This window comes from Anolis sagrei, chromosome 4 (genome assembly GCF_037176765.1).
Source record: "Anolis sagrei isolate rAnoSag1 chromosome 4, rAnoSag1.mat, whole genome shotgun sequence".
Lineage (NCBI taxonomy): Eukaryota > Metazoa > Chordata > Lepidosauria > Squamata > Dactyloidae > Anolis > Anolis sagrei.
The window spans coordinates 161,533,464-161,546,563 of NC_090024.1; the positions used below are offsets into that span (position 1 = coordinate 161,533,464).

A 13,100-nucleotide genomic window follows, 5' to 3' on the forward strand; every position below is an offset into this window, starting at 1 on the left:
GAATACCTTTACATGTGAGTCTGTGGTCACGAGCATGAAACATAAATTAAAATATTGAGTTTGACCAAAGAGTTCTTTAAGTCTGATCTTTCTAGGATCAGAAAAAAAGGATGGAATTTTGTATGTTGGTCTAGAGATGAGAGAGGAGGAACAAAGGTATTATTGTTCAAATACGTACGTATGTATGTATGTATGTATGTACTCTATGTATGTATTCTAAAGCCTTTGACTGTGTGGATCATAATAAATGGTGGCAAGTTCTTGGTGGGATGGGCATACCAAGCCACCTTGTCTCTCTCCTGAGGAATCTGTACAAGGACCAAGTAGCAACAGTCAGAACTGACCACGGAACAACAGACTGGTTCAAGATTGGGAAAGGCGTACGGCAAGGCTGCATACCCTCACCCAACCTTTTTAACTTGTATGCAGAACACATCATGCGATGTGCGGGGCTGGATGAATGCAAAGCTGGGGTGAAAATTGCTGGAAGAAACATTAACAACCTCAGATATACAGATGACACCACTCTGATGGCCGAAAGCGAGGAGGAGCTGAGGAGCCTTCTAATCAAGGTGAAAGAAGAAAGCGCAAAAGCCGGGTTGCAGCTAAACGTCAAAAAAACCAAGATTATGGCAACAAGAATGATTGACAACTGGAAAATAGAGGGAGAAACCGTGGAGGCCGTGACAGACTTTGTATTTCTAGGTGCAAAGATTACTGCAGATGCAGATTGTAGCCAGGAAATCAGAAGACGCTTACTTCTTGGGAGGAGAGCAATGTCCAGTCTCGATAAAATAGTGAAGAGTAGAGACATCAGACTTGCAACAAAGATCCGCCTAGTCAAAGCCATGGTATTCCCTGTAGTCACCTACGGATGTGAGAGCTGGACCTTAGGGAAGGCTGAGCGAAGGAAGATCGATGCTTTTGAGCTGTGGTGTTGGAGGAAAGTGCTGAGAGTGCCTTGGACTGCGAGAAGATCCAACCAGTCCATCCTCCAGGAAATAAAGCCCGACTGCTCACTGGAGGGAAAGATACTAGAGACAAAGCTGAAGTACTTTGGCCACATCATGAGGAGACAGGAAAGCCTAGAGAAGACAATTATGCTGGGGAAAGTGGAAGGCAAAAGGAAGAGGGGCCGACCAAGGGCAAGATGGATGGATGGCATCCTTGAAGTGACTGGACTGACCTTGAGGGAGCTGGGGGTGGTAACGGCCGACAGGGAGCTCTGGCGTAGGCTGGTCCATGAGGTCACGAAGAGTCGGAGACGACTGAACGACTGAACAACAACAATGTATGTACTGGTTACTATGACTAAAGAGATATCTTCACCATTAACAAAATGATGCTCTGTGGAGAATGAAAAGACTACCCAACTTGTTTACCACAATGGGCTGTTGAACAGTGGAAAGCTGCCTTCATACTTGGCCTATGCCTGAGTAACCAGCTTTGTTCAGCTATGAGAACTGCAGAAGGAAGCATCATTGCTATGGGAACCTACTTTTTGTTTCCTTCACACATTTTTCTTCCTTAGGCTCTTGAGAATTAAGAAAAAGACAAGCAAATAAAAACATTTTTTTAAAAAAATACATGTGGGAGATTGTTTTGCTTTGCTTTTTGTGATAATGGTGGTGATGGAAGTTCAACACAACTTGAGAACATTCTTCCCTACTATGTGCAAGCTAGGCAGGGTAAATATAAATAAGAATGGTCCAGTAGTTATTTCCATACTTTCATTAACATTATATATTTTCTATTGTTATGACAGTGTTTGTTTGATACTGTTCCATTGATACTGGGGAGTCTCGAAAAGGGGGCTTAGACAAAGAAATATAGTTCATTTTATGGGGGGGGGGGAGTTGAAGGAGAAAAACAATTTTCCTCATTGTCACTGGTTATTCCCTACCTTCTTTCCCATGTCATAGACAACAGTTGTTTCGAAGACATGGGGGGGGGGGTGGGGACAGGAAAACAGGGGGAAATGGTTTAACTCCTTCAACCCCCTTTCCCCCCCTTTTCTCTAGCACCGTTTTGCGATCTTCACCCCAGTAATGGAATAATACAGTTTGTTTGCCACCAAAAGTGTCAAATGGAGAAAGTTGAAAAATGTTATTTGACTTTACTAAAAATGGCTTTTACACCAAACATGTTTTAAGAGTTCTAATTACTTTTGTTTCAGAAGATTTCCATTCCAGTATCTCCCACACATCCCATCCAAATTAAATTAGCTTAAATAGCTAGGTTATCATTTCTGTAGCACTTAAAAAAACCCAGAACTATAGCACTTTTAAAAACCATCCTTTTGTTATTTTTAACTCCAGATGTGTTTTTTAAGTAAATGTCTCATTACGGTATCAGCAATCTAAGTGAAATAGTACATTATCAGCTGTTTTTAAAAATCTTCCTTTTTCAAGTGGAGAAAAACCAAAAAGGGAAAGGCACAATGGCATTTGTAAATTGCTCAGAAATAATAGTAATAGAAAGAACCTTGACAACATTTTAGCCATTCTGGGTTATGTTGTTAGTATTGGCTAAATCGGTTTGATGCATGATGGGACACTCAACAGCTGAGATATCATATTGACAGTGCTAGACCTCCTCCTGTGCTTTCTACAAAACAGATATCTATGCTTTTTACAGATGAATGTTTTTTCATTGAATATGGGGACTGCTGGCAGAAAAGCATTCCCTCTTTAAATTCAGAGTATCAGACAGCTTGTTAAAGACACAGGGGAATGGCTAGGAGAAAAAAGGGTATCAGTGCCTTGGTGTTGCAAGATGTTTACCACTGTTTCCACTACACAATGGCATTACTGTGAATCCACTTTAAGTGTCATACTTCCATCCTAATGAATCTTGGAATATGAACTTTACAGAAAGGTTAGAGAGCACTAATGCCTCACCAAACTACAAACACACAAAAGAGTTTGTGGCATTATAATGTGTACTGTGTAGTGTGAAAGCACACACTACACATGAAATCAAAAGAATGCCAAATACCTAAGTGGTGACTTAGTATAGTTTTGACATTTCATCTTGTCCAGAGAAAGAAAGGGTTCATCTATATTGTAGAATTAAGGCAGTTTGACACCGCTTTAGCTGCCATAGCTCAGTGCTATGAAATACTGGGAGTTATAGTTCAATGAGAAACCAGATGTTTTTGGCAGAGAAGAATGAAGATCCTATAAAACTACAACTCCCATGATTCCATAGCATTGAGCCATAGAAGTAAAAATGGTGTCAAACTGAATTAAACCTATAGATGTAAATGTAGCCCAAAGACTTCATTTGTTAAGATTTGCTTCTGGACTAAAAGCAAACATACAGATTTTGTGCATTCACTAGAAAAAATGCTATTCACACACCAGCCAGCAATCTTTGTGCAGTATCATTGAGATGTAGGCAAATATTTATCTTCCACTGGGAAACAGTTATAAAACAATGGAGCCCACTTACCTCTGGACATGCATTCCAGCCACGGATTAACAGTGAAGAGATTGGCTTGGGAATTGAGTAGCCTATTGGAGGTCTGATGTGATGGTAAGCCATATCTGCTGCTGCAGCAGCTGTAAATTAAAATAAGAAGAATAACTTCATTAGAATAGGATAATGAAGTTGACTTTGGTAAATTACTCCTAAAGTAGGTACATGTTATAAGTCTAAATATAATATAGTGGTTGCTGTTGGCTTTCATGTGAGTAGGTTAATAATACCCTCAGTTTTAACCCAAATTTTAAAGGCACTAACCAAAGTTATTGAAATGTACCACCAAGGTAGGTTTAGCACCTTGAATAGCTTCTTTAAAGTAAGTATCATGGCTCTCCCTTGCTGGAGCTGTTGTAGCAGTGTACACAGTGGGCCCTGGAGATCTACTGGGTTAAGGTTAGGACTCCTATAGATACCAAATTCAGTGGAAACTCAGTAGACATGTGCAATTCAGCTGGAGAGTAATCCATTTTTGGTGTCCAAATTTTGTTGGGTACCCAGATCTGTTTTCAGGAGTTTCCTGAAAATCAGCTAATTGAAAAATCTGTTTTGGCTAGGCAGGCAAAGATCCAGGAAGGTCCAGCCCATTGGTAGTGATGAGGAACTTATGAGGCTCCCCTTTCCATTTCTGGGGCCCTTTCCTCTCTTCCTCTCAAGGGAGCCTGGGTTTGAGGAACATGGTTAAGGAAGCATGCACCACGTGCTCCTGACTAGAAGGGAAGAAGGCACGCTTGACAACCATGTGGGCCGTTTCAGGCTAAAAAACATATGGTGGCTGTGTCCTTGCTGTTACAGCCATCTGGAGAAGCTGAAGACGCTGAAGGAAAACGACTAAAACAGATCCATGCTCTAGTCTAATGCTCAAGTCCCATAATATACAATGGCATAGTAAAAAGAATGTCTCTTACATAGAAGTGCAAAATCAAGGTTTGGCATTTGGAATTTCTTGGGGGGGGGGGGGGGAAGAATTATATTCAGGATTCATGGATACAGAGGGCTGATTGTATCCCTTTGAGCGACAATTCCAGAAAGATCAATGGACCCCTGATTCTACAGAAGCTATTCTAAACCATGCTCATTACAGAGAGAATGACTAAGCAGCTTTCAGTAATGATCTGAATTATAACCATTCACTACATATAAAAATGCCTGTCAGAATTCCTAAAGCAATTAATGTTGCTTTTGTTTTATATGGGATGAAGGGCTCTCTGAGAAACTATTTACCTTTATAATACAACAAGAATTTATTTAGGGAGGGCTAACCAAAGAACTGGCATCATTAACTGGGTGTATCATGTTTAAACAACCCTTGTTTCAGAATGTCCACATCTATAATAAAAGAAAAGAGACGCTTGCATTTTATTCTCTTTCCCTTTGATTGGGGAGGGTGATATAGTTTGGATTTTTTTATTCGCTCATTTAAATGTTTCACTGAAGATGTCCATTTCACAGAAGAATTAAGATCAAAGCAGTTTGAGGATGAGAGAGTGGCAAAACAGTTTCCCTATGATGTTCCTGTAATGGCTTCATTTTTATTCTAATGTAGTTGCTCATAAGGTACCATGGAATCTAAAGAATGAAGGTAGTCCACAAATGCCATCTGTCTCAATGTTATGACAGAGGTAAACTGCAGGTAATCCCAGGTAAATTATCTGTTAATCATAGTAAATTACATCTAGTTAATCTTAATGGGTAAGCTTGCAACTCTCTAATGAAAATAAATATAGCACTTAACCTTCTGTTACAAAGAAACTAGAAATTAATTTATATGCGAGCAGCAAGCTTCATGCTTCAAAAAAAAAATTGTATGGTTGAAACCAAGTATCTCATTTGGTTTCTCAATGAAGCTTGGTTTATCTGGTTTAGTTGGAATGTGTTTCTGCTACTCCTAGGCTTCTTCTACACTGCCATATAATCCAGATGATCAAAGCAGATAATTCACATTATCTGCTTTGAACTGGATTATACAAGTCTACACTGCCATATAATCCAGTTCAAAGCAGATAATATAGATTTTATATGGCAGTGTAGAAGGGGCCCTAGTATTTCTGATTATCCCCCAAATATTCCCGTGGATTCCTGTGGAAACTTTAAAGAGATCTGGAAATTTGCATAGGTAAAGTCTTCCTCTGGTCTTGGCCCTATGGCCCTGCCGACCTTTTTATAGCTATGTAATAATCCCCATGTTAAAAGGCAGCTACTCTAATGTTACCAAATGGTTTAATCTTTCAGATTTAGGCTAGCCATTAAGTGTAATTCATCTTCACAACAGATCTTTAACTACCCCACACAGCCTGTGTCTGATTGATAAACACTGTTGCAGTGGTTTAATTGGTCGACGCTTAGCACTTAAGTAATGGGTTGTTACCTTTTTATTTCTATTATGCTTCGACCATAAAACCAAATGGTTTCAAAGCCACATCACCCATTCACTCTTTTTTAATGTGCTTGTTTTCTACCTTCCCATCTGGCTCCATTATTTTAAAATGTTGGGAAATTAATCATTGCTTAATGTTCTAGGTAGTTGCATTTCTTTTCAAAAATTTAGGGTCAAAAGGTGTTCTGTTTATATTTTGGGAAGTCTTATATTATATTTTGGGAAGAAATGAAAACAGTTTTCTCTTGCACTCAGAAGGATTTTGAAGAGCCCTAAATCTTTTTTACTAGATCAGCACAAGAAACAGGAAAAAAGACAAAGAGTATATGAGAGTTCAGTAACTGGGATACCGATCCCTTTGCTTTCTGATCATTCAGTGGATACAAACATCATTTCATTATAAATCATTATAAATGTAAAATTATCTTATGGCTACGTGTATATATAAAGCATAAATAAATTTTGTGTTTAGACTTGGATCCCATCTCCCACATATCTTGTTATGTATTTATTAGCAAATACAGTTTCTCAAAATCTCAAAAAAAAAAATCCAAAATACTTCTGGTCCCAAACATTGTGAATGAGGGACACTGTAGTGCATTTCATTAAAAACAAAAGAATGTCAGCGCATTGGACTAGTAAAATGATCATAATCCAATAAATGGCTGAAGAAATGTGAATTCAGATTTAATAAGATCTCAGGAGGAATGAAAAGAAGAGGATTTCTCCATCATTCACCAACAAACTACGAGAACACAGGGTCAATAAATATATAACTTTAAATGCACCAGTGGAATAATGACTTTGAAAAGCTAAGCACCCTCCCTGGCTGTCTCAAATGGAGAAATGGAATGGATGGCTGTTGCACAAGACAAGTGGAACTAATTAGAGAGAATCAATGGATTCGTGCTTAGAACAGGAAAGTTCTGGGGAATTCTTCAGTCTGCAAGATTCTCAGTATTTGGAAAGAGGCTGGCCCTGTTAGAGGATTCTGTGATTAATAACAAGCAGAAGAAACCTGGAAAAACGTTCAAAAGGTAGAGATAAAAAGGCATAGAAGAAAAGGAGACACTTTCATCTTGTGAAACCTTCTTTCTCCTGCCCTGTCCTAATGTTTCCCCACCAGTGGGAGCTGGTGGCATCCATTTCAGTAGACGACCAAGGTGCTTAATCTATTTCAGGGACAAGCTTCAACGTCTTGGATAGTTCTCTTCAAGTTTGGGCTGGTGCAGACTGACTACTGTAATGACGTGGAAACTTATCACTGTGCCACATATATCCCTCTCCAAGTCCTTTCAATAAAATAAACTCTCAGCACAACCTTTCTCATTCATTGTAGACCCATTTCCAAAAACATCTCAGTTTTAGGAGGTGTGTGGCAACAGCATTTCATATCTGGGAGTTGGAACAGATAGGTAGATAGATAGATAGATAGATAGATAGATAGATAGATAGATAGATAGATAGATAGACTGGAGTTACACAGAAAATGCATTTACATATACATAACATATATATGTATAGCTTTGGCTAGCACAGGGGAGGGTTAATACCCCTGTGGTCTTTATTTTGGTGTCTGTCCATACCCCTATGATAATTGAATTTCACCTCACTTTCTGTTCCTGTGATAATTGGATTTTGAAAAATGTGGCTTGTTTTGGAAACAAGGATTAGTAATAAAGCTTCAGTACAGTCACCTTTTCCCATGATAACTCTTTTACGAGTGGACTTCCTTTCCTAGGGGTAAATTTCTCTCACTTCCTGCTGTCTCATCCCAATTCTTAACTAGGAGTCATTTGTAAGTCAGATATTTATAACTGTACTTTGAATTCTGCCTGGAAATTGAATGATAGCCAATGAAACTGTTGTAGCAGGAAAGTTACATGACCACCGTAACTGGCCCCATTGAGCAACCATATGCTGCAACATTTTGCACTCACCAGTACCCACACAAATCCAAATCAAGGTATGTGGCACCTAAAGCCAGCCACAAATGTCACTCCTACAAATGTCATAATTTTCACTTGGCAATAAAGATGCAATGGCGATACTTTAACCACTTAACAAATTGCTGCCTTTACATAATATCTCAAATCTGTTGGTGGACACACTTGTCCACTCTAGCTAATGGTATGACCAGCCTCTGGAAACTGATCAGAACATCTCTGGCCTCCAGTGTTTAGCTGCCTTGATGGCAAAATGGAAATCCACTGGTGTTTTATTGTGCATTTTCAACCACATACACTTATCTTTTAGACTGTGAGACAAAAAGTCATTAAAATTCCAGTAAGCCTGAAACATGGCAGACATCTGAAGAGCTTAGTTTGGAAGAAGTACCTAAGGGTAAAAGTCAATGCTGGCTCTTCAGTTGCCTGCATAATTCCTTTTACTAGTTGAAATTTTGATTTCAGTGACTGCAATGCCTGACTTCAAATACACCAGCATTACATTTTTACATGAAAACTGAAACTGTACCAATTTTTTTCAAAGGCATGATAATAAATAAACATTCAGTGAAAATGACTGAATTAATATTATGCAAAGTGACTATTTTATTGTGCATCAGAGCAAAGAACAATCTTGATGTTAACTTCCTGTGCATCCTACCTGGTTTGAGGTGAGCAAATGGAATTTCCCCTGTTAACAACTCCCAGAGACACAAAGCATAGCTGAAAACATCGGCTTTTATAGTGTACCGGGTACACTGTGTGAATACTTCAGGAGCCATCCAGCGTAGATTCTGTACATCAAGACAACATCAATAATGCAATAACTATGTGTTTTGTTTCTTCACATGGGAACACATTTCCTACCCATTTTTATATTTGTTTGCTTTCTGGCAATATGGTAACAAAATAATTCAGCTAATATAGAATCAGGATCCCTTATTTAAACTAAACCTGTGAAACAAATTGCCAAGTCTTTTATTGTGTTTTTGGCTATATTGTGTTTTTCATTGCCTGCATAAAAATAGGACACTTTTCATTGCACTTGCACCTAATGTGAGAGAAAGAAATAAAGTTCAGGAATAAGACTCTATCTAATGGTTGATATACGAACATATACATTTGAACAGCTCCAACATCTCTGTGAGAAATATATAAGATAATGAATCCATACAGTAATGGTTTCTCTTTTTGTATATCTGCCCTGTTAGGGTGGGAAACAGCTTGGAAATCTTACTTTCTTTGGACAACAGCTCCTAGTATCCCCCATCTAGCCAGTGGTAAACCTGATTGAGAGGATTCTTTTACAATATGAAAATGTGACTTTTCCAAACTTTTCAGTTGATATGGACAACAGCAATACACAGAATAAACACTAGGTGGTTGAGAGCTGCCATTCACATTTTTCCCAATGCCCTGGAATGAGAGCCTATAACAGGCATTGCAGGAAATAAGAAAGAGGCTAGCAGACACTTACACTTTTTTAAAACAGATGTACAGGGTGGGTGCCAGATGTTGGCTCTGTTTAACACCTGGCATCCAATAATAAATAAATAATAATAATACTCTCCATTAGGAAGAATTTCAACTGGTGGTAGAAAGGATGACTGGAGCAGACCTTAACATAAATGTTGAGATGATTTAAGATTATTGAGATGCATGGAAAGTGTTGGCTTTCACTAGCCCTTTCTTCAAGGATTCAGGACAGTGTACATTGGGCATTATCATTCCCTGATATCATTATCAGTGGATACTCTTTGGGGTGCTCTGGATTTTTCATGTGGTAAGGATGAGACCTATAAAATCTCCACCATTGCAAAAATCTCTCCCTGTTGCTGGTGACTGTTTTCCTCCCTTTTTGGTAGGCGTAAATTTGAAGAAGGAGGTGCAGACTTTCCATGCTTTCTTAGAGATTTCTCAAGAGAAAAACAACAGATTTTTCTAAGAATTTTTCACAAAAACTAATTGAGCCCTTTACAATGTAACTAGGGTGGGGGAGCTCACCCATCAGTACAAGATGATTATGAACTACAAGAGCTAATATAAGAAGCAAATACTAATGTTGATTACCAATGCAGGCTAGAAACTCATTTTGGAGTGCTATGCAGGGAGACATTTCGTACCCACTAATCTTCATTGATCTCAAACTGTCTAACAAAAATTGATATACAAAAGGAACAAATGACATAGACTATCATTATACTATAGCATGTAGTCTAGCAAAAAAAAAATCTTAATCATTTTACTTGCTTCTAGACTTGGCTTTCACACAAATTTGATAGTAATTTTGTTCAACAAGAGGGGAATGAATAACAATAATATGGAAAGACAAACCCCAGGCTGCTTTGTCATGTTGTCTTCATCCAGAGACTGCAGAAATCTGGATTCTGATTTAAAACACAAATTAAAAAAGGGGGATATTAGAATAGTGTAAATAACACTGAGTATAGGGGAATCAAAGTATTTTAATTAAGGCAAAAACCAGAACAGCTTACACATTAATATGTTGCATTAAAGTAGGAGCAACAAAAACAACAGGAAGTATGAATGTAATGGTCACTGTAGATGGGTTGCATCATGATGTGCTTTCTCAAATATAACATAAATTAATATGCTTGTTGAAAAATCAGAGGAAAACTATAACTTAGAAGAGCAGCTAGTCAGAAGAAACTAGACAAAATCCTGAAGTAGATGACTTGGACTTTTGGGCAAATCACACTCTCTCAGTCTCAGAGGAAGGCAAAGGCAAACATTTTGCCATGAAAACCCTGTGATAAGTTTGCTTTAGGGTCATCATAAGTTGCAGATGTCTTGAAGTAACACAACAGCAAAGTATTCCGTACCACACTTTGCAAAAGAAAATACAGTTATCCTTTTGTGGATGTTTGATTATTCATGGATTTATTTAAAATGTCTCCAGGAATTTTTTAGGTCTATAAGCATGATTCAATGGTCAACTTTTCTGAAGAGAATACATATTTAGGAATCTCTAGGTCCTCCAATTTGATTCTATATTTGGCTTCCAGTGAAAGCTGAACACAGAATCATACTGAAAGACCTATGACCTTGTCACGTGGCCTTTTCAGACCATGCCATTGTGCAGGTAATCACCGGTGAAAGGAAAAACACACAGGACGACCTGTGGCACCCCACACACCCTCCCTCCTCCCCATATCTCATGGTGGGGGCAGAAGAGGGTGCTTTGGCACCCTTTCCCTCCCCCCATCAGATGGCAGAAAGGGCGGCAATACATGTTGCTCCACCGCCCTTTCTGCCATCACACAGCAAAACGGGGAGGAAAGTGCAAGTAGCTCCATTGGAGCTACCCAAACTACACTTTTCTCCCTGTAGTGGAGGAAAAGGCAGTTTTTAGTGCTTCCCCTCCACTTTGGGAGGAATGTGGGTGGGACATGCTGTGTGTCATGTGATGGCGCACAGCAGGGCCTGTCCTTGCTGTGTATAAAAGTGGCAAAACAGGGCAGAAATGCCCTATGTGAAGAGGTCTCTAGATTCCCAGAGAATCTAAACATAACTGGGAAGGTCTTTGTTTCAGGTCCTACTTATGTTTAGTAGTTCAGCCCTAAAATGTAAGAAAACCATAAAGTGACTTTTTTTTAACTATCAAAAGCATACCTCCAAAATCAGCCACAACTGCATGGCCATCCTCATACAGGAGAATATTGTGACTGTGGAGAAAAATGGTAGATGGGTGAAGGCTTTTTATATTCTTGCCTGTCCAACAGATTGTGTAGTAATTTCAGATCATTCCAAAATATGTTCAGCAACTACAGTTTTGTTTTATGTGCTTTTTAAAAATAGAATACCTAATCAGAGTCTTATTTTTAACCAAATAGCCATTAGCAGGATGCTACTACAACTACTATTTCTATTACTACTATTATTGGAAAACAATAGTTCATTTTTTCCCAAAAATGGAAGGAGACATCTTTATACTTTAAGTCAGTCCAAATGCCAGAGTCATTCTCTAGCAGAAAGACTACAGCTTATAAATAGTGGGAAATCATTTATTATTATTAATTATGTGACAGCATTACCCAGAAGGAATGACGTTTATGAAATTTGGGACTTAACCCAGTGATAACCTTTCAAAAAATCAGAAGTCCTGATTATCAACTTTCTGTTCCGCTCCTCTCAACTAAAGTGGCTTCTCATATTTTACAGTGGCAGGACTGAGTTCTGTAAAAGGCCTATGGAATCCAGCTGTGAGCATAAGGAGCAAAGTTTTTTGGACTGATCTTGCAAGGCTAATTTCTGTCTGAAGGTTTGATTTAACTTGACAGACATGTTCTGGCACATTCCTTTGATTTTGTTCCTTTCTACTTTGCATAAGGAAGTTTGTAGCCTAATAGAAGAATTTACATGATTCTTATCCATTCATGATGAGATCATCTTTACAATCATTTCGCAATTAGACCCCTGCTGAGATTGTTTTTTGATAATGATTCTGGCCTTGTAACAATGGAATCCTTCATCAATCTCATTCTATGCAAGGAATGATTTTTCACTTTAGGATAGGTAGGTAACAGTAAAGGAAAGTGGTCAGAAAGCTGTAGGCCTGTTTGCTGGATTTTGGTTTATTTTGCTCTCAAATCCAAATGTCTGTGATACAAAGGAAGTTTCTTAACCAAAGTTCAAATCTGCCACTAGACATGATTTGGGGACTCTCAGGTATTTTGTGTTAGAAGGATGGAAAGAATATTTTAAAATATTCAAAAACGTGTTGAAAAATGTGCTTCGCTAATATTGGAAAACTACTGTTAGGAGAATCCTGGACTGTTGAGACTTATTCTAAACTATCAAAGAAAGATTAGTTTTTGCACCAGAAATGCTGTTAACAGTTTTCAAAATCGGTGTAGCTTTTGAAGAGTTTTGTCCCATGGGGAGTAAATAGCTAAAACACAAATTTTCAAAGTATTACATCCTGTGTTGCTGCTGGAGACAATATTCAAGATGATGTGCTGTAATTTGGAAGGGAAGACAAAGAAGCCTTTTTTTTGCCAGTAGAAGATTTCACCTTCCTTCACTTTTTGGTGGTCCTTCCTTTTGCTCTTAATTAGATAAACTGCTACATTCCACTCCAACTTAATGTCAATGTAGTTTGTGTGAGAAACAATCCTTAAGAAAGAATCTACATCACCTTACTGCCATGACTCAATGTTATAGAATTGTGGTAGTTGTAGTCTTTATCTTTCTCTTCCACAGAGTGCTGGTGCCTCACCAAATTACAACTCCCAGGATTTCATAGAACTGACACCTGGCAATTAAAATGATGT

General features: G+C 38.4%; 1 protein-coding gene across 1 annotated transcript in view; it reads right to left on the minus strand.

The window, feature by feature from the left end:
- The window catches only part of TNNI3K (TNNI3 interacting kinase), a 220,431-nt gene that overhangs the window by 53,916 nt on the left and 153,415 nt on the right, over positions 1-13,100 (minus strand). The window contains exons 18-21 of the mRNA XM_067467820.1: positions 11,440-11,492; positions 10,141-10,193; positions 8,468-8,600; positions 3,454-3,563 (exon numbers count right to left, since the gene is read on the minus strand). Coding sequence (XP_067323921.1) covers positions 3,454-3,563; positions 8,468-8,600; positions 10,141-10,193; positions 11,440-11,492 — 349 coding nt within the window. The remainder of the gene's footprint in view (positions 1-3,453; positions 3,564-8,467; positions 8,601-10,140; positions 10,194-11,439; positions 11,493-13,100) is intronic.